The following is a 25,216-nucleotide window of genomic DNA, read 5'->3' as shown; positions in this document are numbered from 1 at the left end:
TCTATGTAAATATATTTTATTATATATTATAATTATATAGAATATATATATAAGTATAAAATATATTAATATTTATATATAAAAATATATAATAAATTTTATAAGAAATTATGAGGTTCTATTTCTCTGGAGAACCCTAACTAATAAAAGCATTTTGCTAGTTTTGTAAAACATTGCACAGGTGTATGTGGCAAAGCAAACAGTCAGGTATTTCTAGGGAGTGAGCAAGGTTATGGGAAGATGGGAGGAGCACAGATGAGGGGGTATGTGGTCACTTGCTCATTTTTCAGCTGAGCACATATGGATCCTCATGTAGAAGACCATCATCCCCAAAGGAGTCCTCCTGGGCTGTTCACTGGTCAGGAGGGCATGTTATGTGTTCCTGCCAGACAGGGCTGGGTCTGGACCTAGCAGTGAAGAAGGGAAGGAACACCCTATGCCTTTGGTGCCTGATTTCCATAAACCTCAAGGCGGTAATTCCCAGGCAGAGCAAACTGACTCCACGATCATCATGTTCTGTGTTCATTGAGGCAGCCCTTTCACACTTCATCCTTGAAGGAATGAAGTCATAAAGTAAAATATTTTAACACCTTGGAGACACTGAGTGTCTCAAGAGGTGTTTCTTCCCGACTCTGGCTGCACAGCAGAATTACCTGTGGTGCTTTTTACAAAGCAGATAACTAGTCTCCACCCAGACCTTTTGAATAAGAGTCTCCCAAGGCACAGGTGTTTTTAAAAGACTGTCCCGATGATTCTGAGGCGTAGTGGTAGGGTTGGAACCCGTTGTCCTCACCAGGTGGAAGGAGATGGCAACGTCTGTGGACTGGTATCTGGTGAGCCAGGTGCTGGCTGTGTTTCTATCCTGGCTGCTGCCTCCAGGCCCAGGCCCTGGAGCTGGCTGAGGCATCTCCACCGGAACTGCGGTTGCCAAGAGGAAAACCTGCCAGCTCAGGGTTGGCCTCGGGGTTCTCTGGAGCCAGTGTCCTGGGAAGGCTCCTGGGGCGGGCAGATTGAGCTCACCTCCCCTTCCATTCAGCGCCTGCCACCTGGGCCCGTCTGCCTTGTGCCCTGCCCTAGCCAAGGGAACCTTCTAGAGCAAAAGCAGTGAATCTTATGACTAAACTGTGTGGGCTTCTTCTTAATGTGTTGCATATGTGCAGAATGTACTCCTGGCTCATCTCCCTCTGCCTTAGAGATGCTCTCACTGCACTAAATATTTTGACACTAGGAAAACATGACATTAAATGTTTAACATGAATGATATTATTTTTGACACCCTTCATGATTCTCATTCTTGTTGCTAAACCCAATGTAAACTAGCCATCTCTCCTATTATTATAATAACATAACAACAACAACATTAAGTTTTTATAAAATGCCTCTGAGACACGAGAAACAACTTTAAAAGGGCAATTTCTTCTCTCAGAACGTTAACCAATTTTTTTGCTTAACACAAAGTGAACTATCTTAAGACCAGGATACCCACAGAATTTAAATCGTGCATGAATATTAAACATATAACAAGAGAATTATAGGCTTGTCACTTTTCCTGGAACGTCTACCTTGAATAAATGCCATGGTGCATACACATTAAAAATGAAGAGGCATTTATATTTTTATAAAATTGTTTTAGAATATTTCTTCCTCATTTTCTACTTTGATGGATAAAATCCATTTTCAGAATTGCTGACAACTTGGTTGCCCTCTGAATTATCAGTGGCTGCCGGCCATGTGCCGTTGCTTCCCTCATAGAGGGTGTCAGGAGCTGAGACACAGCTGGGTGACAGACGGGCAGCCTGATGCTCCACACATTGTCGGAGTTGGGTTCAGGGAAGAACTGGAGAATAGAAAGCAGAAGAGTCTACACAACTTCAAGAGTACACACACACACACACACACACACACCCTAATCTCCCTCAGTGCAGTTATAAAAGGATGAGTAGCCCTCATTTGTTAATCTGTGATCCAAAAGTGAAACAAGTAGTTGCAAAACCATCAGGTAGTGGGGGAGAAAAGGTTTTCCCCAGACCCAGATATGGGCAATGTGTTGGAAGTGATGACAATTTGTAAACATGGTCTCACAGCTGTGAGAGGAATTAGTCTTTGCAGTCATCCCCGCCTTTACAGATGAGAAAAACAGAGGCAGGAAGAGGGGAAACGTCTTGTTCAAGGCCAGTGGTAGAGACGACAGAGCCCGCATCTCCTGCCCCTCCACTAGCCGCCTGTTCCCCGCCACCCCCCGCCTCCAGTCTCCATGGGCCTGCAGCCACTGCCCTCTCCACCTCTCTCCACCTTGAGAAGTGAACAGCTAGACCAGGCATGTAAGGCCCCCTCCAGCTCTATCAGCCGTGATATGGGCAACAGTCAGGTTCACTAAGACTCCAGGGTAACAGCTGGGTGAAAGTGCCTTTACTCTACTTTAGAACTAGAAAATGTCAGAGCCTAAACAACTCCTGGCATCATTCTCCAGAGTAGGGTAGACAAAGATCTGTCTAAGCTCCACAGGCAGAATGGGGGCCAGAATCTGTGATTCTGGTGCATGATCAGGTGAGCTGTCCCCATAAGAGATGTCAGTGAGAAGGCAGCTGAGTGCAAACATTTTGCTTCTGTGTGGATGCCCTGAATGACTTTCCCTCCCGTGCAGCCCTAAAGACCTAAAGACCTCATGAAGCCCTGCCATAGCTCCTGTACTCAAAGAAGAAACATACCTATGTATGTGCAAGTGTATTCATATTGTTTACCCAGACTGTGCCCTATACACACTCTACATTTATGAAGAGTACATTTATAAGATTATTTTCCTATACCCCCTTATTTTTTTTAAATCCAGGGATCGAGCCCGTGTCCCCTGCATTGGAAGGGCAGAGTCTTAACTCCTGGACCGCCAGGGAACTCCCTCCTATACCCTTTGCAATATAAAAACCCAAATGAAAGTTTCCATTTCAATCAACCATGCAATTGAGCTACTCCAATAGTGAGGCTAAAACATGAGGGAACCCGATGGGGTGCTGTCCTCTCGTATGGTTGGGGCCGTGCCTCTGGTGTGCTTGGCTTAAGTGAGGCAGGGCCATGGGGAGCCATTCCTGGAGGGCAGCATAAATGCCTGAGGGGTAGGCTGCTGTGGGTTAACACACTGAGGGGAAATGTGTGGAGATTTGTATGTAGGCCTTTGAGGCATCAGCTGGATGAAGTTAGGAATAAAATCCCAGTTCTTTTTAGCACTACTAAGTCAACCAGGAGCCTTCTAGAGTCAGTGAACAGAAAACCCAGTTCGAAGCAAAGTGAAAGCATCAGCTTAAGCAGAAACAGAAATTTTTAGGCTCATAGGGACAGTGGACCCAAATGGCTTGATCCAGGGATCAGACTATGAGCTCTGCAAGCTGGAGGCTTGTCCATTCTCAGGCTGCCCTCAGAGTGACAAGATGGCTGCACATGCTCCAAGCCATATATCCCATTGGCTCTGACTGCCTTACATATCCATCTGTGAATCGGTCACTGAAGAACTGCCGGCAATCAAGAACCACCCCTGAAGCTGGGGAAGGGTTAAATCCACCCCAACCACAGAATGCAGATTCCTAAAGGAAATTTAAAGCACTCTTGCTTAAAGTACTCTGAGTTTCTCTGCTCTGAGTTAAGAAGAAAAGATATTCCTGGATCCTGAAAGCCCTTCCCCCACTTATTTTAGCTTATCTGAGCCTTTTCTGTGTCTTTGGTAGCCAAGGTTGAAAAGCAAAATTCTCCCAGCCCTTTCTGTAGCATGAGGTATGCTCAGAGTTTGCTGAGTCAGCTCATGTTTACCTTCTGCTCCCTCAGTTTGCCTAATGGACAGAATTTTCCTCAGCAGGATAAATATGAAGCTTTGCCTTTTTAATACTTCCCCATCATGTTGAAGGATCTGGGAGACCTGAGGCTCATTTACAAATAAAAGCTTCATCCTAACACCTGGAATATGCAAAGGAGGACCTCCAGGAGAACAAAGCAGAAAATACCATCAATGCTCACTTTGTATTTGACTACTAATTAAAATGAGAGGAGGAGGAGGCTACCCAACATGCAGTTACAGAAAATGGGTGATGAGGTAATGAGCAGTAGCTAAATTAGAGCTGACAGTCTAACCATGGGGATTTCTTCAGGCTGAAGAGAAGGAAACAGGAGATGATGGTCCTGGCTTGGCTCTGCTTGCAATTGCTAGAAACAGGTTTTCTGGGGGAACTTGTCATGTTTCTTCTTAGTCTCTTACTCTACCTTCCTTCCCGTTTCTCCACCCTCTGCTCTATGCCACCCTTTCCTTTGGCCCTTTCTGAGCAGAAACTGTAGCCCAACTCAGCCGACCTGCTTTCCGTGGTGATACTTAACTGCTTCTGGCTGAAGACAGAAGGCAAGACTGGCCCTGAGACTCATTTCTAGAAGTGACCCTCTGGCTTTTTTACCTGTCACACCATTCCAGTCACCCTTCCTTCCAGCACCTTCCTGGGAGGGCTGGTTGGCTTCCCTGGTCCTGCTGGTGGATGGGCTGCCTCTGATGCCACCCATGTCTCAGTTTGAGCTCTTAGAGGGTAGAAACTGAGGCTGATTCCATCATCCCTGGAAAGCACGGGATCAGCACTCCTCTCCTTCATTTGTGTGTCCAAAGATTTCACAAGATGTGCCACACGGCATGCTGGGGAAACAGGAGAAAAAACACACCAGAGCACCAGTGGCCACCTTCACACAGCCCACATGCGGGGAGGCGGGGAGGGGGCAGTGACCTGATTCCCAGGTAAGATGAGATCCTTGGGCTGTGTGCCCCCAGAGGACACCTTGCATTTATGTTTGCTGGTGATAGCTTATTAGTCTGACTTATTTCCTGCTTGATTATCAGTTCGGAACACATGCCTAGATCAGAGAAGCTGCTTATATATACTCATTTATGGAATGAATGGATGAATGAATGAATCACAGTGTGACCAGGGCTCTGAGAGAAATATGAGGTGCTGTGTGAACACATATGAGGGCTGCCTAAGAGGAGATCATGGAAGGCTTCCTGGGGGAAGAAATATCTGAGCTGAGTATGAAAGGATGAATAGGGTAGGATAGAGCCAGGTCAAAGAGAAAACAAGGAAAAAAGCAGTTTAACAATAACAGAGGTAGAGAGAGAGATAGAGGTATAGGACACAGAAGTGGCACAGATGATGAAGCAACCACCTCTTCTGGGGAATGAGGAAGGTGCTGATAGGGGCAGTGGGATTTTGAAGGATGGATAGGAATCTGTCAGGTGGATAAGGAAAAAAAGCCACAGGCATTCCTTTTAAAAACATTTCCTACTTACCCTTCACTCAGATCTAGGCTTGATGGTTGCTTTCCTGACCATCCACGTCTAGACAGAGGCTTCCTGTTAGTTCTTATCACAACCCCTCTTACCAGGATGTGGTATTTTTCTGTCTTCCCCACTGGACTGGGAGCTCCGGGAAAAAGACACCATTATTATTATTTGCCATTTTGACCCCACCATCTGCATGGCTCTGAAAAATTATGGGGCTCAATAAGTGTTTTCTAAATGAATTGATAAATAAATTTCAGGAAGAGAAGCCTGGGAGTCTAAACCAGCATGGCCTGGAGAAGGAACTACATGGGAGAGAAAATGATGAGAGATGACTTTGGGAAGATTATGAATAACGTTGGAAGCCATGCCACGAAGCTTGGAATGTATCTGTTTTGTGATGAGGAGTCACTGAAATATTTCACTCCAGGTGTTGCTTGGCCAGATGCATTTTAGGAAGCTCATTCTGGTCGCTGTGGTCTCACTGCAGACAGCAAATTAGAGAGGACTGGGAGTAGAGGCAAGGAGACAGGCTGCAAACGACTCAAATATTCTCACTTTTACAGAAGATTAAATGTAACAGTCAGTGAATTGCCCACTAACTGTGAGCCCAGTTCATTGCACTGTGAGCGTATACACAGAGCCTGCGCAGAATATGTAGGGGGACTGTGAGGTAAATGAGGCTTGGCCAAATCAGCGAAAGACTGGTAAAGAAAATACAAAGGGAAGTGTTTTTAAAAGCATAAAATAAAATATCTGAAGTAAAGAACTAACATAGGTGTCAGTGTAGTAAATTACAAAGTTTCAGAGATTGGGTTAAAAAAAAAAAGTTCCTAGATACCTTCTTTAAGGGAGAGGATGGAGATAAATGGAAAATTTTTAAACGGGCAAATAAAAATCAGACAAATATGAACCAAAAGGAAGTAAAATGTGGGTGTAAAATTAATGAAATAAACAAAGTAAGGGGGGGTGGGATGGATTGGGAGATTGGGATTTATATATATACACTACTATGTATAAAATAGATAACTAATGAGAACAGACTGTATAGCACAGGGAACTCTACTCAATGCTCTGTGATGACCTAAATCGGAAGAAAATCCAAGGAAGAGTGGATATGTGTATACATATAGCTGATTCACTTTGCTGTACAGCAGAAACTAACACAACATTGTAAAGCAACTATACTCCAATAAAAAAAAAAAAAAAAAGTAGAATTCAAGCAAAGAGAAGATGCAGTAATGAGAGATGATAGTCAATGGAGTGAGGGCCCTGAGAAGGAGCAAGGAGATGGGATCAGCAGAGAAACAGCCTTGGAAAGAAAAGGGACACTCTTCCCCAGTGACAGGAAGAAAGGAGGAAAGGACGGGTGTTGTCTTATTCTGTGCTCCCTTACCTCGGAAGCCAGTGTTGAGCGCACACCCACCTGAGGGTGACGGAGGTGGGCTGTTCTCATACCAGAGGCAGCTGGAAGCCCACATGGAAATGGGCAGTCACGTCTGATAGTTTGATAGCTTTGGTAGCAGGAAGTAGAGAGGGGTTTACACTTTATTTCTTTTATGTTCTCTGTGAAGCAGGAGGCAGGTTTATCTGGTGACATTAAAGAAGGAGGAGGTAGGACTGAGGTTGAGAAAAGTAGGGCAGGTTTGAAATCCAAACGGGGTGGGGGGGATGATTAAAAAGCAGAGGTCTGGTGGGCTCTCTGTGTAGTTACTGTAGACCAGGAATTTACGATGCATGGTTCTCTGCAGTCCGTGATTTTCTCCAGCACAGCTCAGCATCTTGGTTATAGGTGATGAGCAGCCGGACAGTCAGACTCCTCTAGGTGTCAGTCTTTGCCAGGCAGGTGAAATGAAGGAACAGTGAAGTAATGGAGCTGAGAATAGGGCAAGAGAATCTTCTAAATGGTGAACCACGTCATCCAGCTAGCCTAAGCTCCCTGGTTAAGGAAGGAATTGAAGACAGAATAGATAGACTGGAGGAAGGTAAAGAGTTTGAGGACAACGTGTGTGGGGATGTACCTACACAAAATCTGCAAGAGTGACAGCTTGTAGCATGCGAGGGCTTATGATCTGGTCATTAATGCATATATTCAGAATACACATGAGGCACACCTCCACCCAAGTTCTCTTGTGTGCAAGTTCAGTTCTGTTGTTCATGACACCACTGTGGTCTTCTGTTTCCACCCCATCAACCTTTACTACGGTTTCTTCTGATAATCATTGCCTACATTTTCTGAAACTGAGTTTTATACTTGAGAGTTTGCAAATTCCAGGGTGTGCTAAATGTCTGTAGTTTCTATACCAGTGTGACTTTAAGAAGACTGGGCACTTTATTCGGACACTTTAATGGCTGCTGTGTTGCTCTTCCAGTAGAGCCACTGGAGACAGACATAAGGAAAAGACAGCGGACTCTCAACTACCTCTGATAAGAGAGGGGACAGTGACACAGAAAACTGAACATGCATTTATGTTTGTCTTTGGAGTGAACTTTGTATTTCTTTTGAATACGGTGCCATAGACATGAAAACCTGTTAGTGAAAAATCAAGAGTTGTCTAGAGGTAATAAAACATGTAGGAACAGTATAATGATCTCATAGCCCATCTCTGACTAGGCTTCAGCGAAGCTTTCAACTTTCCATAATGAATTAATCATTCTATATGGCACCAGTGGGAGAAATTCCGCCCTGACCCCATCAAACTGATGTGTCTCACTTGTACCCTATTCTCTTAGGATTGGTGGCCCTTGTCATCCTGTCCCAGAAAACAAGACTGCTGATGCTCTTTTTTATTCCACCCTTTTTTATTTCCACTAAGCTATTTTTGCTGCAGTCATTTACTGCCACTGGGATTTTTGCAGAAGATTAATAATACTAATAAAATGAAGGGCAAAGTGCCAAAGAGAGCATCTTGAAAGAATAGTCTGTAACCCTTTATGTGGTCAGGGCTAAAGACTCTAAAAAGGCATTACATTCTCCAGTTTGGGGTCAAAGCCAACTTCCACCTGCTTTGTTGTATTGTTCTTCAGCCTCTGGGCCCAGTACGTAATGTCTCTCTCCCTACCACTCTGGGGCTTCCCATCAAACTGGGAGCTTGCAGAGGGATTGAGTTCATTCAATGACATCCTGACTGCTGCCTAAACCAGTTTTCAACTCTGGCTACCAGTACAGTTGCATGGGAGCTTTTAAAAAATACCTGTGCCTGGGCACTTCCTCAGATCAACCAGACTAGAATCTCTGGGGTGGGGCAGGGCATCAGCTCCCAGGTGGTCCTACTAACTGGGCCAGAGTTGAGGATAGCTGGCCTGGCTCGCCACCTGAGTTACTTGCTCATCAGATGGCTGGGTCCACCATGGAAGCTTTGAGCACCTAAGAGATTTGGATTCCCAGGCAGCATGCAGGAGGCACAACCAGAGAACAAGACGGATGCCACTTCTGGTGCCCAATGAAGAAACAAGTACCAGGTGGGGTGTTTGTCTTTCATCTAGCTTTAGTCCAATTGAAACTCAGAATTTTGCAGCATTTTTGACGTTTTAGTCTATTCATCACTCTCCATGTGTCACTTCAGAATGATCTGTAATAAATAATAAATCTTCCTGAGCTTTGTTGAGATGAGTAGACTGTTAGAATTGGTGCATTCCAATGTTGACTTTGGCTTTCACTGCCATCTCAGGAAAAGTCATTTATCTTCCTATGGAACTTTTGCTGCTTCAAATAGTATCTCTTTGGAAGATAAGAAGGAAAGTAACATTTAGTGAGCACCTGTTGTATGCTCGGTACTGTACTAGACCCTTGGCATATACTACTGAAATTGTTAAGGGCGTGGACTGTGGAGTCACTCTGCCTGGGCTCACATCCCGGCTCAACCACCCCCTCCCCCTCCCCAGCAAATAAATTCAAATCAGAGTGGTCATGAGTTTCAAATGAGATCATGTCTATAAAGTGTGTAGCACAGCGCCTGGCACAATGTAAGTTCTCCAAAAAGTGTTCCATCGTTGTCTCGTTTAGTTCTCACAGCAATACTGGAGTAGGTATCAGTGTCTATTTTAGAGATGAACCAGGTCTCAAAGGTGAACCTATTTAGCCACATACATAATGAACCTCAGGTGTATCTGAAAGAAAATGAAAATACCTACCCTTCATGATTTTTTGAAAAATAAGAGATGATTTTAGAATGCGTTGCATAGGACATGTGAGATAGTTGATCTGCAAAACTCAAATCTGTTCTAGGTGTTGGAGAGGCAGTGATGAACAAGGCAGAGAGATCCCCTGTCCTTGGGGAGGGTAGACTGAGCTCTCCACCCAGCCTTCAGGAATCATGAGGGGCTGTACACACCCAACTTTTTGGTAGCACACTCTTCACTGCCATTAGGTACTCTTTTTCTTTCCTAGTTAACAGAAGGTTCTAATTCTTCATAGTGAGTGATCCTTAAGGTTCTTGACTAACCACAAAATAACCAAAGATGGAGAGTCACCAGGAGGTTATCTTTGCTGCCCCAGGAGTTCCTTCTGGGCACACCCTCCCTTGCTTCCCTAAATCAGGGCCCCTGGTTCTAGCAGAAGGAGAAATAGATGCCATCACTGCTTTAAGATGGCAAACGCAAGTGTTATTTCTACCATAATTACTCCCTAGATCCAGGCCAAGCTGCCAGCCATCCTTCAGAATGTCCTCTCATTGTGTATATCAGTGTGGTGGCTGATGGGTACCCAGGTCACAAACTCATATAAAGGCCACAGATGGATTTATTCATATTTACTCGTTTCCAAGCAATGAATTAATGAAAAGAAAATCAGCAGGCAATAAAAGAGTTTATTGAACACTACTTCTATGAGGATCACTTCTTCTCTGCTGTTCTTGAATTCATGAAACACTTAATAAGCCCCTCCTATGTACCAGGTTTTATGTAGTCTCTGGGGATACAGAGATTATCCCAAGATGTTAGTAGTTTTGAAAATGTCTCAAGAAGGGCTGTCCTCTGTGTTTGAGTACAATCCAAAGTATTGTTGACATAGCAGTATATTTTTTATATTTTTTGATGCCTCTGGTTATCTACATTTAACTTTCTATATAGCATGTTAGGAAATTTCATTCCAACCTGTAAAATCGGACTATGTGTTTATAATACTGCCATTGCCTCAGTGCCAAAGCCTGGGGGCACCAGTGTCCAGATGAGGCTGCCAGGAGCTGTTCTGGACTTCTTCCATACCACAATTAAGCTTTCAGTATAATATAAAATATCATTTCAAAGGTAAGTGACTCTATGTAGAATTTGAATTAAACGGGATCTCCTAAAACTAAAGATACACCAACATGGTTTTATGATTTAGTATTGCTCTGTTTTCTTCTTTAACATGATAAATTTCTACATACAGTTACTGAAAGAGGAAGACCTTTGTAGCTTAGTTAGAAATAGAGAAAGGGTGCATAAAAAATTTCATGCATAGTTCTATGGAAAATGCTAAAATACCTCATCTGCTTGATACAGCTATGAATTTTCCATTAGGAAAAGGACATTATAGGTTAAAAAGAAAAAGTCGAAATCATTAACAGCTACAGATAAAATAAGCTAATCTTTGTATGTAAATATATAAATCTACAGGGAAACATGGGAATTGGGTTAATTTGAGTGTAATAGGGTTGGGAACTTTTAAAAATCTTTAGGTTTTTGCTAAATTATCCCTTATATATTTCCTCAGTTTTAATTTCTCTACATTTCAAAAACTTCTTAGTCAAAAAGTATGTGAAGCACTTTGTATTCCAACTTTGAGTTTTCATTAGTGATATTTAATACAATAAACATCATGAAACTCACAGCACAAGAGGGAGAATTTGAAAGGACTGTTATAAAATTTTTTCATTCTTTTTCACAATATATTATCCCTATCTTGTTTTCACTAAGAAAGTTTCTTTGCCTCGCCATGGAATTAAAATTTATTTCCCAGTATATCTTGATAGTCCTATGAGCACAAACTGTTTTTTATGTACAGCTACACCAGAGTTATTCAAAATTATTACTGTTTGGGGGAGAATAACTCACTGAACTATCAAAAAAATATATCCCTGCACAAAGATAAAGATTTGCCGTGAACTTTTTAAAGAAAAAAGTAAGTGTAAAGGAGGTCACCTTGACTTTCAAACTTCTTGACAGTAGTGTTTTTCCAGAGAGTTCTTATTCATAATAACTTACTATGGAAAGACAAGAGATAAAGCCAAAAATAAAAATATGTATTTGAGCACATACTGTGTTTCAGGTCCCATGCTAGGAGTTCACAGGAAAAGAAAAAAAAAATATATGTATATACATACTTTCAACCTTAATTTCAACCAGTTTAGAATAAGATATTGAAAATATTTGAATTTGTTAAAAAAAAACAGAAGTTGCCATTTAGTCCTAGTATCCCATAGTGTCTAATTTTATTCCAACAGTGTTATTTCACGTATGTTAAATATTCTGTACATTTCTTTTTTTTAATTGAAGTATAGTTGACTTACAATATTATATTAGTTTTGGGTGTACAACATAGGGATTCAATATTTTTATACATTATACCCCATTTAAAGTCATTATAAAATATTGGCTATAGTCCCTGTGCTATAAAATATATCTGTGTATCTTATTTATTTCATACATAATGGTTTGTACCTCTTAATCCGCTACCCCTCTCTTGCCCCTCCTTTTTCTCCCCTCCCCACTGGTAACCACCAGTTTGTTCTCTATATCTGTAAGTCTGTTTCTGTTTTGTTATATTCATTTGTTTGTTTTATTTTTTAGATTCCACATATAAGTGATAAAATACAGTATTTGTCTTTCTCTGTCCTACTTATTTCATTCAACGTAATACCCTCCAAGTCTATCCATGTTACTGCAAATGGGAAAATTTCATTCTTTTTATGGCTGAGTAGTACTCCATTTGTATGTGTATGTGTGTGTGTACACACACACATACACCACATCTTCTTTATCCATTCATCTGTTGATGGACACTTAGGTTGCTTCCATATCTTGGCTCTTGTAAATACTGCTGCTGTGAACATTGTGGTGCATATATTTTTCTGAATTAGTGTTTTCATTTTCTTTGGATATATACCCAGGAGTGGAATTGCTGGATCATATAGTAGTTCTATTTCCAGTTTTTTGAGGAACCTACATACTGTTTTCCACAGTGGATGTACCAATTTACATTTTCACCAACAGTGTGCTAGGGTTCTCTTTTCTCCACATCCTTGCCAACGTTTTTTATTTATTGTCCTTTTGGCAATAGTCATTCCGACAGGTGTGAAGTGTGAAGTGGTATCTCATTGTGGTTTCGATTTGAATTTCCCTGATGATTAGTGATGCTGAGCATCTTTTCATGTGCCTATTGGCCATCTGTATATCTTCTTTGGGAAAATATCTATTCAGGTCTCCTGCCCATTTTTTAGTCAGGTTATTTGTTTTTCAGGTTTTTTTTATAGTGTGTTGTATGAACTGTTTATATATTTTGGATATTAACTCCTTATTGGTCATATCATTTGCAAATATTTTCTCCCATTCTGTAGGTTTTTTCGTTTTGTTGATGGTTTCCTTTGCTGTGCAAAAGCTTTTAAGTTTAATTAGGTTCTGTTGTTTATTTTTGCTTTTGTTTCCTTTGCCTGAGGAGACAGATCCAAAAAAATATTGCTAAGACTTATGTCAAAGAGTGTTCTGCCTATGCTTTCTTCTAGGAGTTTTATGGTTTCTGGTCTTACATTTAGGTCTTTAATCCATTTTGAATCTATTTTTTTATGTGGCATGAGAAAATGTTCTGATTTTGTTCTTTTACATGTCCAGCTGTCCAGTTTTCCCAGCACCACTATTCTGTTCATTTCTTATAGGAGTGCTTCCAAAGAACAAAATGAATAAGGCGTATTAACGATGCATGCTGGTTGTAAGTGCCCTGGAAACTTTGTTGTAAGAAATAATTTTCAACATGTAAATATTAGTACAATAAAACATGAGAAATTTGACCAAGAAACTTAGGACAAAGTATTAACAAAATGTAAACAGTGCCTCTGCCTCTTTTTCATATTCAGGAAATAGGAAGAGTTGTAATTTGTTAGAATCCTTGTTTATCAATGGATTTCCCAGTAAAGCAATACGGATTTTTTTTAAAACTTTCGCTTCTTATTATAAAAGTAGTAATATTCATTCCAATAGTGTGGGCAGAAAATTAAAACACCTTAGGAAGAAAAACTCATCAAAGAATTTTTTGACTTTATTTAAACTTTTCATAACAGGCTAAAGGTGCTAAATCAACCAATTCAGGAGTCACACCTACATGAGGAAATGTAAGAAGCTTTAGCCATGGATTTACATTACTATGTATCATTAATTCTAACATCTAAATTTGGGGCGTGGGTCATTGCTTTCTGGGGGAAGATTTAAGGCAGTGAAATTTCATTCCTATGCTATGTGCGCAGCAGCTCCTGAGGGGACTGTCAACCCTGGCATTCTGCTTTATAGAACAAAACTGCCTCTTCTAAACTTCTCCTCCAGTCCTTCATCCTACTTCTGTTACTACTGCCTTGTCTTTAAACTTTACTGATCAGATTAATGGAGAAACAGAACAAAGTGGTTCCAGGTAGATTTGCCCTGAAACAAATCTTAAGACAAAATGGAGCTAGCAGTATCCCTCGGAATTAAAAGTACATAAAACTTTAAGTCAAAGAAAGAAGGAAAATATCAAATATTTGTACATTCTCTATAAGGATCGCGAAGGATGTAATGTCAATCCTAGACGTTTAACCCTCAAAACCGCCAGCCTTCAGACAAGTATTAGAAGAAGGTCCACAGGTTTTTCTGGAAGACCCAGCCAGCCAGCTCTACGTTGGCCTTGCCTAATCTAAGACCAGGCTCCCCTCTGCCACTGCCTTGCCCACCAGTACACTCTGCTCCTTCATACACCCAAGAATACACCCAAGAATTTCTTCAATGACAGGTACATCTCATTATGGCTCCACTCTCATTCCTGGCTCCTAAGGGTTTGAGAGCTTAAAGCCCAGGATGGCTCTGTGTATGAGGTCTCATGGGAAGAAAGATAAAACCTGTCCTCAGGTGGAAATGGGAGAATCTGGGAGCAGGGAGGTGGCCCAGAGGAGTGGCCTGTTCTTCATCCATAGACAAGGAAGTTTGTGGGCAGAAACAGATGTAAAGCTTATCATAAGGAAGGTTCATTCAGGAGGCATTTGGCAGAGGGAAGAAAGTGGGAAGATTCATGAAAGCAAGATATTGTTACAAGCATTCAGAGCAAACGCTAGGCCATACCATTTTGGCTGGAGCAGAGTATGTGGGGGAGACGAGGAGGCATCATTACCAGAAAACAGCATGAGGCTGGGGGAGACCACGGCCTTGGAGATCCCACCATTAACCACCTGTGGAAAGTCATTTCTCTACCACTTCACTTCCTCATCTTTATATACATGGAATTCTTCAGATCTTGCAGAGTTGCCTATGAATGAGTATACTACTTGCACTTCCCTTGCCTGAGAGCCCACTTTTATTCTGCATGGCCTTTACCACTTCCTTGCCTAGTTGCATTGCTATTTCAAGCTCTTTTATAAAGTGCAGGTGTGAAAGCAGCCCTTCATTGCCCCCCTCCCTGCCCAGAGTTTAAATAGTATTATTGGCTCTTGCAAGAAAAGGTAACCAAAGTAAAACAGTAAAGGCTAGGCTGTTATCACTCCTATTATCTCAGGCCAGATGCTCATTAGCAATACACTAGTAGCCAAAAAACGAGAGACCAGACTGCAGTTTGGATCCAAAAATAAGGGCCAGGCTCGGTGGAAAACAAATACAAACCAGATATAAGAAAGAATGCTTTGTCTGTACCATTTGAAAAAGATAGAGCCTTGAGCTGTGTCCCACATGCCCAGACATAGGTCTACTTCCAGTTCATCTACAGTGGCCACAATGGGGTTGCTCAGAATGTTGTTTTGCTACTTAGCCACTCACTCTGCTGCCTCCCCAGCAGGAGGACAGCTCCATTCCATGCCCTTCAAGAGGGCACCAAGGGCAATAAGCCAATTCTTCACCTCTGTCACCTGTCTGTACATCTCAATCCCATTTTCTGAGACTTTCTCTCAGGCCAGATTTCTAGGTATCTGCTTTCTGTTTGTTTTGTTTTGATCCTGCATCAATATGAACATTAAGGTAACTGTGCAACTCACCTATCTTACTGAAAGAACAGCAATCTTTCCATCCATACTGTGATGAAGGGTGCAACATTGGTTAAATCCTGGCTCCAACTCCACCAATTACTAGTTACTTGGACTCTGGGCAAGTAACTTAACCTCTGAAAATGGGAATGGTAAAGTAACAGCTGAGTAAAAGAATTAGAAAGGCAAGTCAGAGTGTAAAGAAAAGGAAGAGGTACTAAAATATCAGTATGTGAAGAATCTAGAACTGTGATCCTCCACTTAGTCTTCGACAAAAGAAGCAAGAGTATACAATGGGGAAAAGAGAGTCTCTTCAGCAAGTGATGTTGGGAAAGTTGGACAGCCACATGTAAATCAATGAAGCTAGAACACACCCTCACACCATATACAAAAATAAATTCAAAATGGCTTAAAGACTTAAATATAAGACAATACACCATAAAACTCGTAGAAGAGAACATAGGCAAAACATTCTCTGACATATATCATACCAATGTTTTTAGGTCAGTCTCCCAGGGCAATAGAAATAAAAGCAAAAATAAACAAATGGGACCTAATCAAACTTATAAGCCTTTGCACAACAAAGGAAACCATAAACAAAATGAAAAGACATTCTACGGACTGGGAGAAATATTTGCAAATGAAGTGACCAACAAGGGCTTAATTTCCAAAATATACAAACAGCTCCTACAATTCAATAACAACAACAACAAAACAAACAACCCAATCGAAAAATGGGCAGAAGAACTAAATAGACATTTCTCCAAAGAAGACATACAGATGGACAGGACAATAGGCACATGAAAGATGCTCATCATCGCTAATTATTAGAGAAATGCGAATCAAAACTACAACGAGGTACCACCTCCCACCAGTCAGAATGGCCATCATTAAAAAGTCTACAAATAATAAATGCTGGAGAGGGTGTGGAGAAAAGGGAACCCTCTTACACTGTTGGTGGGAATGTAAATTGGTGCACCCACTATGGAAAACAGTATGGAGTTTTCTCAAAAAACTAAAAATAGAGTTGCCATATGATCTAGCAATCCCACTCCTGGGCATATACCCAGACAAAACTATAATTCAAAAAGATGCATGCACCCCTATGTTCATAGCAGCACTGTTTACAATAGCCAAGACATGGAAACATCCTAAATGTCCATCAACAGATGAATGGATAAAGAAGATGTGATATAGATAGATAGATAGATATAGCTATAGATAGATATATATTGATATATATATATATAGACACATAATGGACTATTACTCAGCCATTTAAAAGAATGACATAATGCCATTTGCAGCAACATGGATGGACCTAGAGATTATCATACTAAGCAAAATAAGTCAGAAAGAGAAAGACAAATACCATATGATATCACTTATATGTGGAATCTAAAATACGACAGAAAGGAGCATATCTACGAAACAGAAACAGACTCACAGACATAGAGAACAGACTTGTGGATGCCAAGGAAGGGGGTTGTGGGAGGGAAGGATTAGGAGTTTGGGATTAGCAGATGCAAGCTACTATATATAGGATGGATAAACAAGATCCTACTACATAGCACAGGAAACTATATTCAATATCCTGAGATAAACCATAATGGAAAAGAGTATGAAAAAATATATATGTGTATAACTGAGTCACTTTGCTGTACAGCAGAAAGTAACACAACATTGTAAATCAACTATACTTCAATAAAATTAAAAAAAAAAAATAGAACTATGGTCCTCAACCCTGGCTGCCATTAGGATTATCTGAAGATCTTTTAAGAATTCTGATGCTGGGGGTCCTGTTCCCAGAGATTCTGATTTAACTGGTCTGATGAGGGACCAGGTCAGCAGAATCATTGAAAGCTCCCCAGGATATTCAAATGTGCAGCCAGGCTTGAAAACCTCTGATCCAATGCAGTGAATCAGGGAAACAACCAATATGTTCTCATGTTAGAGACATTTCTTACAGGGCTGGACGCCCGAGTTTTTTTGTTTGTTTATTTTCCTTTTTTGGCTGCGTCGGGTTTTAGTTGCGGCACACAGGATCTTTGTTGAGGCACGTGGGATCTGAAGCAGCTCACGGGCTTCTCTCTAGTTGTGGCATGCAGGCTCCAGGGCGCATGGGCTCTGTAGTTTGCAGCACGCGGGCTCTCTTGTTGAGGTACGCGGACTCTCTTGTTGAGGTGCACGAGCTCAGTAGTTGTGGCGCACAGGCTTGGTTGCCCTGTGGCATGTGGGATCTCAGTTCCCCAACCAGGGATCGAACCCACATCTCTTGCATTGGAAGGTGGATTCTTTACCACTGGACTACCAGGGAAGTCCCTGGACACCCAAATTTTTAAAGTGTTTATTTACTGATTCAGTGAATGATTATTAAGCACCTACTATGTGCCAGGCTTCACTTCAGTGGCTAGAATTAAAGATTTAGATTAAACTTTGTCCCTCCCCTCAGGACAGATGCAGTCCGGTGAACAAGTCATATGTGAAAAAAAATTTATGTAGTTACAATGCGATATGGTTGGTGTGGTAGTAATGCTTTGTTCAAAGTGGTAGAATGGGATGAGTTCTTCACCCTTCAAAGCCGAGCCACAGAATCATGAAATCATAGACATGAAGGAAGCTTAAGGTCCCTAATTTTGTGTGTGAGGAAACTTGAAATCAAGAGGTTGGGACTTCCCTAGGGTCATAGAGTTAATGGAACAGAGACCTACAGGAGAGGAAGTGTTAAGGAACTGGTCCAGCAGCACTGGACTCTGAGGCTGAAGTTCTGGGTCCTGAGGAATAAGTAGGATTTGGATGTAAGGACATGGGAAAGGGTTCCATTCTCAGAAGACTCAGCCCAGAGCTAAGAGGGGAGGTACACACAGTGCACTTGGAATGTGCAAGGAATGCCCTGGCCCTGGTGTCAGGTAGTGGCCAACAGCTTAGCACTTCATCCTCCAAGTCAACACTGATTTGGGCTTACACTCTGTTTCCTGCTTTCCACGAAATGTGGGGGGATGCTCCCACCCCCAGTTCTACCTCTCTCTGGGAATAATTCTGTTAAAATGAGATGGTGAACACATTAATTTTGTGCAGTGTGTAGTCTGAGTTCACTGAGATCTGGGGTTTGAATCTCCAACCTTAAATTCTTCAGTGATGTAACAGATGAATAACTCTAAACACCACTAGATTAAATACCTCTCGACCATTTGGTCAGCCTTGACTACATTAACCTGGAGTCAATGTGTGCTCTATTTACCAAACTTAAAAATTGTTAAATCCAGAGTGCAGTGTGTTGAATTGGCTCTCTATTCTCCCCTGGTTCTGACCTTGATGTTGTACTTGAAGTCTCACTTTCTCTCACACCCTACATCCTTTTAATCAGCAAATCTTATTGCCTCTCCTTCAAAATCTATCAGAAACTCAAGCACTTCTGACCGTCCTCACTACCACCACCTCAGACCAAACCACTGTCGTGTCTCACCTGGATTTATCACGACAGCCTCCTCACTGGTGCTGGTGCTTCGGCCTCAGCCTCAGAGGTGTGCCCTCAACGCCACAGCAGAGGTTCCTTTTCAAAGAGTGTCAGACTGTGTCACTTCTCTATTCAAAACTCCTCTCCAAGGTCCTTCTTATGATTGATATCACCCCATACAATCTGTTCCCGGTTACCCCTCAGACCTCGTCTTCTCTTCTCTGGCCACACTGGCTTCCTCATTGACCTTGAACATGCCAAGTAAACCCCCTCCACATTGTTTTCCCCATTGAAATGTTCTTCTCCAAGGTAACTGCATGGCAAGCTCATTTACTTTCTTTGGGTCTTTTCTCAAAAGCCACTTTCATTGTGAACCTTATCTGGCCACCCCATCTAAAATCTCAACCCCATCCCCTGACATTTTACCTACTGTAGCCCACCTTATAAACATGACTTTCTTTAACACTCATCAATCAACTTTATTCATTTTATATTTTATTCATTGATGAAATTAACATTCATAAATAAACACTATGTATTTAACTTATTTTTCTTATTATTTTGTCTTTCCTCTTAAATCTGCTCCATGAGGGGAGAAATAATTTTCTCGCTGTTGTATCCTGATAATTTAAGTACAAGGCCTGGCACATGATAAACTCAAAATAAATACTTGTTTAATAAAAGAATGAAGAAAAGTTAACTGTGGCATAATAAATATTATAATTGCATTTTTATATTGCCTTCTTGATAGTTATAAAAAATATATCCAAAACATAAACAAGTCAAACTACAGTATAGAAAAAGAAGTCACCAAATCTATAACCTTAAAATGATCCAAACCCAAATTGAGGGACATTCTATCAAGTACTTGGTCAGTGCTCTTCAAAAGTGTCAGACAAGGAAAGACTGAGGAATGTCACAGATCAGAGGACACTAAGGAGACATGAACGTGAAATGCAATGTTGGGTCCTGCCTAGGATCCTGGAACAGAAAAAAAGGACAATGAAATTCAAAAAAAAGTCTGTAGTTTAGTTACTAGTACTGTACTAGTGTTCATTTCCTGGTTTTGATAATTACACTATGATGATGTGAGATGTTAAAGGGCCAGGGAGGTAGCCTACCTGCACAAACGTTATTACTTCTGAATATCTAAATATGTCTTCATACAGGCAAGGAGATCATTTAAATGTTATGCATGTTTCCTTATACTTAGAAATTACCCTGTAAACCACCACCAAGGTAATTAAGTAACCAAGATAGGTATGTGTGTGTGTGTCAAGGTAGTTTTCTTTTTCTTTTTATGTTTCACCGATCATTTTCTATGCCCTGGTAGGTGTATGCCAAGGGCCTCAAACAGAGGTTTTCAAAGCATATATTCCTTGGTACATGAAGGAGTTTCATCAGAAGACACAATAACAGTTCAAAGTTCTCTTTATACTCCCACTGCTTTTAAAAGGTTAGAAATAACAAGTGTCAGTTAAGTAAAATGATCTTCTAAATGACATCCCACTAATTTGAGATTTCACAGTGAAATAATCATATGCCATCCTATGTCTCAAGCAGGCGTGTTCTCATTAGAGAGAGAAAAACGATCAAGGAAACTGCCATCAAGGGTTTTTGAGAATTGTATTAATTAATAAACCGCCTTACATCTTGTGGAGGGGAGTAGTAGAGATAAAATCGTACAAGCAGAGTTCCCTTGTCCGGAAGGCTGCCACTTGATCCCTCTCCATCCTGAGGGAATATGTCCCATTTTTAAGTGGCAACTCTTCCTCATGGGTGGCGGTGGACCCTGCCTACACTGTGCCCTCACCCCCCCACCCCCAGGCCTTGCAGCCAGGGAGAAGGACCTTCCGCCTACCCTTCTCCAGGAGGGGGCACTGCTGCGTGGGTACCAGGGGATGGGGAGAAACACATCAATCTCATAGGGACTAGAACTGAAGACTATTGATGAGCATTTTTCATGTTTCGATAAATCAAAATAAACATTTATTTGGTGGGAAACTGTCCCAGTATTTTGTACATTAAAGATAGTCAAAAAGCCAATTCAATTCAGTTTATCCAGATAATTACCAACCATCTACTAAGGACTCACTTTCATTCTAGGGCTGTGGAGGTAAGAAGATAAATGAAATAAAACCCTAACCCTCAGATAGCTTACTCTGTAGTAGAGGATATAAAGTTTGTAAACAAGTAACTATAAAAGATATAAATAGCAAATGTCTAAAGGGCCAGGGACGTAGCCTACCTAAACAAAGTAAGCTGAATGGAAGAATGACAAAATCCCCAAAATGGAACCAAACTCTTCATTTTTACTACATTATGGTGTAGGCGTATAACTTAATGTAAATATATATGATAGCCATACCCTTTTTTTTTTAAGTAAAAAGAACTACAACTTTATTAAAAGTAAATAAATGTAACATATAATGTGTACAGATGGCACATGGTGCCAATTTTATTTGCAGATTTTACGGTATTCCAAAGTTCGCAAGTTACACCTTTGCCACAGCCTTGGCTAAATCTTGAACTAGTGCAGAATTCAGCTGTGCTAGAGTGCTGATCTTAGCATGCTTAGACGCAGCATACTTGTTCTTGATAGTCATGTGCTTCGTAAGCCCATGATTCACCATGACTATATTCTTAGCCAGGTGTTGCATAACAACAAGAAGGGATTCTTCAGTGTATGACAGGTAATGCTGTAGAATTGGTGTCAATTCACCATTATCAAGAATTTTCAGTGCTAAGCAAAAAGCTCCCACTGCAATCTGAGAAGGAGGGAAGTGCACCATATGGTAGTTCAACATAGTTAGTTCCATGAGATATTTGGTCAAAGTATGTAGGTTAACATCAACCTCTCCAATCTTAGATGCTCTCCGAAGGAAATGCAGGGGTAGAGGGCGACCCAGACTAAAATTTAAAGCTCTTAGAATCTTCATTTCCATCTGTCTGATTTGGTACTTAGTGTAAGTGTTGTCAGTCACAAAGGCAAAGTCACCAATTTCTGGAGGGTACATTTCCTCATATTTGCTTGCAATAAACATGGCAGTGACACCAACCAGCTGCAGCATCTTCTTGGGCACACAATTATCCTGCATGAACCGATCAATAATGGAAACAGTCATGTACATGGTCTCCTGGAGTAACCTGAATTTCATTTGAACCTGCACTAGCCAGTCAATTAGGATGGCTCTCATGTTTCCAGTGACTTCACGAACCAGTAGGTATTTTGGTCTGACTGCTTGCTCTTCCTCAAGTTGTCTCAGATAAGCATAGATATCTTTTACATATTCACTACAAAGGTTTGGATCCACTCCATCTTCTGCATCCACATCATTCACTGTAAGAATTACATCAGAGAAAGCCTGACACACATATTCTTCTGCAGGGGCACAGCCAGATGGTTCCATGGGGCTTGGAGAGGGAGTATCAACCAAAACAGGCTCAGGGGGAAGTTTCTGTTCTTTAACAGGCTCGGGTTCTGGCTCTGGCTCCAGATCCGGCTCCAGCTAGGGCTCCAGCACAGGTACAGGAGTCTTTTCCAGAGGTTTTGGTAGTTTTTTAGCAATAACTTTTCCAGCAGCTAAAGTTTTTGCTTCCTTTTTCAGGGGCAGTTTGGCCTGTGGCTGTTCACTGACTTTGTTACTGATGTCCCCAAGAGCTGTTCTTGGCCTCAGCCCGGGCTTAGAGGCTGCAGCAGTGGCCACAGGCACGCACTTTGCACCTGCCATATTGACCTTCACATTATTTTCAGCATTAATGTTCATGTTCCTGGTGATCCGGAGCACCATGGCTTCCTCTGCACCAGGCAGTAGCTCAGTGGGGAGAAGCAGAGCACGGGAGCCCCCGACCAGCCAGGGACCTTGAACCCACCACAGGCCAACAGCCGTTCCTCTGCAGCACTGATATCCATATTCTATTTTATATTTAAACTTTTAATCTAAAACTGAAAAAGAAAAACATTTATTATTATTATTATCATTACCTTGTAATTCATTACTGCTTTGACCTGACATCAGAAACCTAATGTCTTTTCTTCTGTACCAAAATGTCAGTCAGGCCCTGTGGTTTTCTCTGTGATGTATGCTATGCAGCCTTAAATATGTAAACTGGGGTTGGTAAGTAGTTTTTTCAGATTAATTTTGGAATAAAACTGCTCCTAAACATAAGCTTTTCCCAATGTGGATAGGAAGATTATTTCCTCCAAGATGGGTGTACAGTCCCAGCTTTCAATGTTGTCATAGTCTTCAATACCATTTTGTAGTACAGTTTGATAACTTCATAGCCCTGCATCTGTACTATCAAAAATTAATTAAGAAAGGTAAGCTAAATAATACCAGTTTATTTTCCTAAAGCGTGAAATCCAGTATTCAAAAGCCCCATTTCAGAGAATAAATTTCAGGCTACCATTTTCATATCTGGAAACTGACTGCAGTTTTGGAAGATGAACCAAATTATTCTTTAACAATTGAATTTTCCAAAGACTTTGTTGTCAGTACTGAGAGAAGCAAATGAGGCATTTGTGCAAATACTTCTGAATGCCCCAATAGAAAAATATTCACAAGGTGTTGATGAGGTATAATGTCAGCAAGAAGCTTGGGACTTTGAGTCAATCTTTGCTGCTAAGTGGAAATGGGACTATTTCCTTTGATGACATGAACAGTTAAAAAAAATTCTCTCCAACTTCACAGCACAAGTAAGCCAGCAAATTCATTAAGCAAACACTGACCTGATTTTGCTCCAAGATGTAGAAGAATAGCTGATTCATGGTATTAATTAGTGAATCCATGGCCTGTTTCGTTTTAGCCCAAAGCAATTCCTGATGAATGAGGAAATTAACGGATTTATGCATAGTGCCCCTACAAAATACTGTCACCTCTGATCTGTCGCTTGATGGGTCCAAGGTCAGCCCCACCCTTTGTGAGAACCTGATCTGTAGTAACACTTACAATTTGGAACAGTGCCTTCTATATCCAATGGTCTGAGACCCTTCTCATCCCAAAGTAATTTTGCCTTGCAGAGACTTCTTGTTCAAAAATTCTTTGACCCCTCCAAGATTCTCAAAACATCGCAAATAAATATAGCTAACAGTGTGCTGTTATTTATATCTCTGTGCTCATTTGCTGCAATAGAAGATGCCACCAATAATTTAACTTATCCTGAAAGTTCTCAGCCGTATTTTTAACATGCTGAGCGACAATGTTTCTGATTATACGAACATTTGCAAGTGCTTGTTTATGCTCTGGACACAGTTTCTGCTACATTCAAAAGAAACTCTTTTATAAAAGTGTTGCCTGTAAAAAGGTTTAGATGCTGAGGCAATTTTTTCACTTAATAGAGAACTGCATTTCACAGCAGATCATTTGTTTTATTCTCATTCGAAACAAATGCTGCCATTTCTTCAGTCCATTAAGTTTCCCAACGCCCATCTTTTCTGTATACCAGTCATGGCTTGTTTAATTATAGTGCCTTAAGTTGTAATTTTTCTGTTGTAAATATTTTTTGTTTGGATATTGTTCACATCCACCAAAAAAAAGTGCACCCCTATTTTTTCTTGAAATACTAAACTTTGTTTTTTAGGAGATGCACAAGTCCATTTTTCTCTAAATTTTACAATGAGAAAAATAGCAGTAAACACGTGGTACTAAATAACAACTGCCAGTTGATTTCAGTGTTGGAAATACAAAGGAAAGTGTGTGACCTTTGACTAAACAGGGAGGGTATAGCCCTTCCACAGAGGGCATTGCCCCTCAGATTTAGGGGATGTCTGCCGTGTGGGGACACTGATCCTCTGTTGTTAAGAGAAGCTAGAAATCAGACTTTTAAAAGAAATATCTCCTAAGATAAAGAAGATTAATCTCTTAAGTTATCAAAATGTTGGTAACTTATTCCAAGTTTATTAAAATATCAAGTGGGTCAACATTGTTCTTGCCAGGCAAAACAAGTCTGCAAGCTGAATGCAATCTGTAAGCCACCCATTTACAACCTCTGGGGATGTAGAGTGTAACAGTAAAATAAACTATATTCTACCTCTGTTTAGTCCCTGAGAACTAAGAAGAAAAAAGGTACAGTTACATCAACATGCTTCTATGGAATATGAATCCAAGTGCCATAATTAATTTGGAAGCTTACTGATGAGGCAGCAAAATGCAGTGGAAAGGAAGCCCAGCATGTGCGGGAGTCCCGAGTGTATCATTTATTAGGTTGGTTGATGTTAGAGTCCTCATCTGGAAATTGGGATAATAAAATTGCCTTGTAAGTTTGTCAAAATGATTAGAGATGAAAGTA

The 25,216-nt window shown here is 41.0% G+C and overlaps 2 protein-coding genes across 4 annotated transcripts in view; one reads left to right on the top strand and one right to left on the bottom strand.

The window, feature by feature from the left end:
* KCNAB1 (potassium voltage-gated channel subfamily A regulatory beta subunit 1) overlaps positions 1–25,216 on the top strand; it is a 438,166-nt gene that overhangs the window by 319,615 nt on the left and 93,335 nt on the right. The gene's annotated exons all lie outside the window — the stretch shown is intronic.
* On the bottom strand, positions 21,424–22,719 carry LOC133093594 (G2/mitotic-specific cyclin-B1-like). The gene is given in 2 exon segments (XM_061193517.1): positions 21,424–22,020; positions 22,168–22,719. Coding segments are annotated over 2 exon segments (1,149 nt in total).

This window comes from Eubalaena glacialis, chromosome 6, assembly GCF_028564815.1.
Source record: "Eubalaena glacialis isolate mEubGla1 chromosome 6, mEubGla1.1.hap2.+ XY, whole genome shotgun sequence".
NCBI lineage: Eukaryota > Metazoa > Chordata > Mammalia > Artiodactyla > Balaenidae > Eubalaena > Eubalaena glacialis.
Note: the sequence above shows the minus strand (reverse complement) of the source record. Positions and strands in the feature narration are given on the sequence as shown.